Raw genomic sequence first — 5100 nt, 5'->3', positions numbered from 1 at the left:
CTGACTTGGTTGATGCATGTCATCGTATCCCAAATGCGTAGATCGATGCTCATGATATCAATCACTGGATTGTCTGGACAAGACTAAGTTATTTACATACCGCCGTCATATAGCTGGAATATTGTCCAGTGCGGCGTTAAACAACAAACAAACTAATAGTCTAATAGTTAAGATGACAGAACTATAACGATAAAGCGACGCGGGTTGTATTCAAGTCGCCCCGTCAACCTCGTGACGCGGATGAAGTCCCACCGCCGGAATGTGCTGGCTTGTTGATAAGTCGGACCACGGGGCACTTGCTGAGCCGAGTAGCAGCATACTTATCAACAGATTGTGTGCTCAGGCACCGCGACCCTACTCTCGGGCCCCTAGGGGCGGGGTTTTCCCACAGGGGACCGTCGGCTTGCTCCGGCTGCCTGGCACGCGCTAGTGTTTATTTGTGTCACAATCACCTCTTGATTGACAGCTGAGTCGCTCGCGGTCAGATTACAGTTACACTGTCACAACACGTACAGCCAATGAAATTGCCTGATAACTGTCGTGCCCAAAATGGAGCTATGTGATTGGTCGAGCGTGGCGGCATGCGAGCGTGGGAACGGGTTGCGGGATATCTTCACACCGGTCGCTAGAGGTATGATGGACCTTGGTTATATAGCTATGTCACCAGGAAAATACGTCATTCTCACGGTCTGACTGAAGGAATTGCCTGAGCAGAAACAACCACCTGTAGCCGAGCAGACGACATAGGAGCAGACGACCACTTGTTGATCATGACAGAAAGCGATTCAAGCGGTCCTTCTTCGCCTAGAAAAGGGGAAGAATGTAAATCGTCTTATAGAAAAGTAAGTAAATGATTTATATACTCAGTTGCATTATATTGACTTTGAATAATGAGTTTTTTTTGTTTTTTTTGTAAAGTTCTTGACAGCTGTCAAATCGAAATGTCTAACCATTCAGACGATATGTTCTTTAAAACTGTTGTCAATTTCAGCCCATTTGATCAATTTGTAGATATCTAGAATAAGTTTGTTTGTTTGTTGTTTAACGCCGCACTCAACAATATTCCAGCTATATGACGTTGTTACATTTGTTAAGCTTATCAATTATAATGACTTATTTTTTAAATTACGTTAAAACAAAAGTTTAATATTGAATTAGATGATAGATTCAAATACAAAGCCAAACTTTATATATTTCTTTCTGTCGTCTTTCTGTTTTGCACGTGCTATGACGTCATCATTATGCTTTCAGAGTAACAAGCCTCTCATGGAGAAACGGCGACGGGCACGCATCAACACGTGCTTGGGGCAACTGAAAACTTTGGTTCTGCAAGCAATGAAAAAAGACGTGAGTACATCTTGAACCTATCCATCTTCTTGAGGCAGGGGTATATTATACTAAGATTATGACCCCTCGGATAAGGAATGTGTAAGTACGGTTAAGATCCACTGAATGATTTACACTTGAATTACTCAGTCCTTTCCTTGCCAATACATATATCAATCTCAGTGATCATAAAAATGCAATCTTTAATAAAATGCAAATTTCTTCCACCAATAGGGAAATAAGAAAGAGGATCAGAATAACAAACTAAGTCTAAGGAAGTCGTTAGTTCAGCAGGAAATATCATTTGAATTAAATCTGAAACAGTTTCGTGACGTTGAATAATCAAATGATAATAAGGCAAAGGTTTCCGGTTTAACGTTCCTCGTGTAACGGAATTAATCTTCTTGTAGTTATCAAACCATTTGTCCCTCATTGAAGGGTCATTTACGCCGCCCTACCTCCATCCATTCGAGCAAAGAGCAGCTCTAGCTGGTGCGCCTGCATCAGTAATTAATTCCATCGAAATGACGTTTTTCGTTAATTAATCTCGCCACCCGATGTGCGAACATGGCGGGATTACCAGCACTGCGTTGAAAGGGCGGCCACCTCAAAAGTGTCATAAGCTCTTCATTATCTTTAAGCTTATAGATTACAGATCCATTCTACTTAAACACACATACGCTTACATTGTACTTACAAGAACAATTAAACACGTGGCAAATCGTCAAGAGAATGGAAAATTTAGATGCTTCTTCCAGAATATTCCATTATTATATAACGTTATTGTGGAAAAAATAAATATTCATCTTTGCTGTATCTGCGTTATCAACCGTCTGAACAGTTTTTGACTGCTTTGTAGGAATTAAAAAAAGGGTTAAAAAATATGTAAATTAATTGTGAACTAATTGTCTTTGTTTATTTTCAGAATGCTCAATATTCTAAATTGGAGAAAGCTGACATCTTGGAACTTACAGTGAAACATCTGAGGAACGTCCAGAGACATCAAATGGCTGGTGAGTTCTTATAAAAGTATTCTGATATTTATATGAAGGTGTTGGGTATTGTTGGTTGTGCATAATGAAACATGATATCATCGACCCATATAGGTTAGCCCGCTTCTAATCCCAGCGTGAGTTATACAACAGTGACGTGAGTTTATGCTCATGCTATCACCCACTGGTTTGTCAATCCCAGATCCGATTACGCTCAGTCGGATCCCGTCATGTTGCTTACTTTTGCGCACAATCATTCACCCTCTTAAATTACTCAAAGTTCTTCTCTGTGTTTTGTTGTTGTCTGACACCGCACTCAGCAATATTCCAGCTATGTGACAGCGGTCTGTAAATCATCGAGTCTGACCAGACAAATCAGTGATTGACATCATGAGCATCGATCCACGCAATTGGGATACAATGGCATGCTTCAACCAAGTCAGTGAGCCTGACCACCCGATCTCGTTAGTCGTCTCTAGCGACAAAGCATAGTAGCCTTTTACGGCAAGCATGGGTTGCTGAAGACCTATTCGACCTCGTATTTTCACGGGTCTCTTCTCTGTAATGCTGGCGTACCTGATTGTTCAAATCGAAATTTCTTAAACATATATCTTGTTTTCGATCTTTACCTGTTTGTATTGTGGTAACCACATGAACTTTTGGAATTAACTCAGATGATTTTATGATCTTTCAGCTGCCATGGCAACCAGCCCTGACGTCATCACTAAATATCGAGCTGGGTTCAACGAGTGCGCTGGGGAGGTGATGCGATATCTGTCCAGCGTCCCGACAATCGGGGATGACATGCGGACACGCGTTCTCGGTCATCTAGCGAACTGTCTCCAAACTCTAAACTCCCAACCCGTGGCGGACATTGCCATGCAGCAAACAGCGCATCATGGGATACATGTTCAACATCCGGGTTACACCGGAACTGCCTGCATGGGAAACCCTTCAGCGTTTCAGACAATGGTGAAAGAACAACCATCACCCCACAAGCAGCTTCAGATGAACCCCCAGTGCCTAACCACGCCCGTTCAGTTCATCCCCGGAACATTACCCACAGGGCAGGTGGCGTTCGTCCTGACGTCACCCTCGCCCGTGCAAGCCGTGCCTTTATATGCGGCGCCCTCTTCCGACAGAAAGGTTGAGACCTGTGTAAAACAGGAAGCGGTCTCTCCGGTGCCGTGTGAGAAAAATGTGAATCGATCCCCTGTTCCTCACCCCCCGTCCCCCTCCAGTGCTCCTCCCATGTCCCCCGTGTATCCCCACCCCGCTCACCCAGCGGCTGTCCGACCGGTGGCAGAGGAGTCGGTGTGGAGGCCCTGGTGAATTGTGTATATGACAATGGTGACTGTGTACATTACAGTGGAACTACATGTGCGTCACACTGCTAGCACATGTCGATTGCACATGTGTTCGTGTATGTTTCAATGAACGTTGACGAATGAGCCAAAATGAACTGGATGATGCAATTACGCTATTCCTTTGATGACGGAACGTGTGACTATCGAGAAGCGGTTGTCTCCCCTGTTGCTGGTCAACGGGGAAATATGAGCGTGGCTACCTGTTCTGATTTGTGGGACATATTAATAGCATTGGTCGTTATTCTTAAGGGCCAAATTATTTCTGACAATTCCTCAAGGAGGCAAGCCTTTCCAATGGACCAATTGACATTCCCTAAGAAACGGATACTAACACCAAAGACTATGCAACGTTATCCGAACAGTTCATATTCGACACAACTCTATGCATCGTGTCACGTGACACTTCGACAGCTGATCGTGCTCTGTGATATTTATTAGCATTAACGTGCCTTGTTACTGATGGTGATTATTAAAATGATTCATATAAAACAATTATAGTTATTCGTTTTTGAACTGAAACAAATACAAATGCGACATCAAATTCTTCTCAGTTAGCCGAGTAGATAGTGCTCACACACGAGTTCGATTCAGCAACAGGTAAACTAAGAATCAATTCTGGATACCCCCCCTGTTGTACAGTAAAAGTGCAATATTGCTGCCAGCTTCTAAAGTTTGATTAACCCTTTTTACTTGTTATATAATTGGGAGACTTGGACAACGATGTGGCTGAACTCGATTCCATAAATGGGTCTCTCTGTTTGTTGTTTAACGCCGCACTTAGCAATATTCCAGCTATATGACGGCGGTCTGTAAATAATCGAGTCTGGACCAGAGAATCCAGTAATTGGTACTTAAACTTGTGAATCCCTGACTTGGTTGATGCATGACATTGGTCCCAATTGCGTGGATCGATGCTCATGATGTCTGTCACTGGAGTGTCAGGTCCAGACTCTACTATTTACAGACCGCCGTCATATAGCTGGAATATTGCCGAGTGCGGCGTTAAATAACAAACAAACAAACAAACTTGTGAATCACACTCCTATGTAAAATGCCGTGTATAGTTACATTATTCCCGAATGTAAGGGCGTTGGTAGTTACCGTTGGGTAGTATAGTGTTTGAAGCGTTCTTTTGTCATGCCGAAGACCCGGGTTCGATTCCCAAACGTTGTACAATGTGTAAAAGCGGCGTAAAAGGATATCATTGTTCATGTGTTCGGTCACTGGTTGACTTCCTTGAACCAGACTCGATTATTTACCGACCGTCGTTATATAGCTTGAGTATTGCTGACTGCGGCGTTAAACAACATTCGCTAAAGGAAATCCCGAGTAGCAGACACAGTAGAGAACTGCGCAGTTCCTGGTACCAAGGTACCTAGACAATTGACAACAATGGGACAAATGGGGCGATACCC

At 43.3% G+C, this 5100-nt stretch overlaps 1 protein-coding gene across 1 annotated transcript; it reads left to right on the top strand.

The window, feature by feature from the left end:
• Positions 1-256: 256 nt before the first annotated feature.
• LOC124144408 (transcription factor HES-1-A-like) lies at positions 257-4168 on the top strand. Its single transcript, XM_046513776.2, has 4 exons — positions 257-842; positions 1252-1347; positions 2252-2339; positions 3013-4168. The coding sequence occupies exons 1-4, from the start codon at positions 771-773 to the stop codon at positions 3648-3650; spliced, it is 894 nt and encodes a 297-aa protein (XP_046369732.1). The 5' UTR covers positions 257-770; the 3' UTR covers positions 3651-4168.
• The last annotated feature ends 932 nt before the right edge of the window (positions 4169-5100 follow it).

The sequence above is a fragment of the Haliotis rufescens genome, unplaced genomic scaffold (genome assembly GCF_023055435.1).
Source record: "Haliotis rufescens isolate VD_foot unplaced genomic scaffold, xgHalRufe1.0.p SCAF_29, whole genome shotgun sequence".
Lineage (NCBI taxonomy): Eukaryota > Metazoa > Mollusca > Gastropoda > Lepetellida > Haliotidae > Haliotis > Haliotis rufescens.
This window is presented reverse-complemented; position numbering and strand designations above follow the sequence as displayed.

Bases quoted from the DNA above. Each gene is read 5' to 3' on its own strand.
- LOC124144408 (XM_046513776.2), top strand. From the start codon at position 771: ATGACAGAAAGCGATTCAAGCGGTCCTTCTTCGCCTAGAAAAGGGGAA. The intron at 843-1,251 runs GTAAGTAAATGA...TTATGCTTTCAG, and splicing joins GTAAATCGTCTTATAGAAAA to AGTAACAAGCCTCTCATGGA. The intron at 1,348-2,251 runs GTGAGTACATCT...GTTTATTTTCAG, and splicing joins TGCAAGCAATGAAAAAAGAC to AATGCTCAATATTCTAAATT.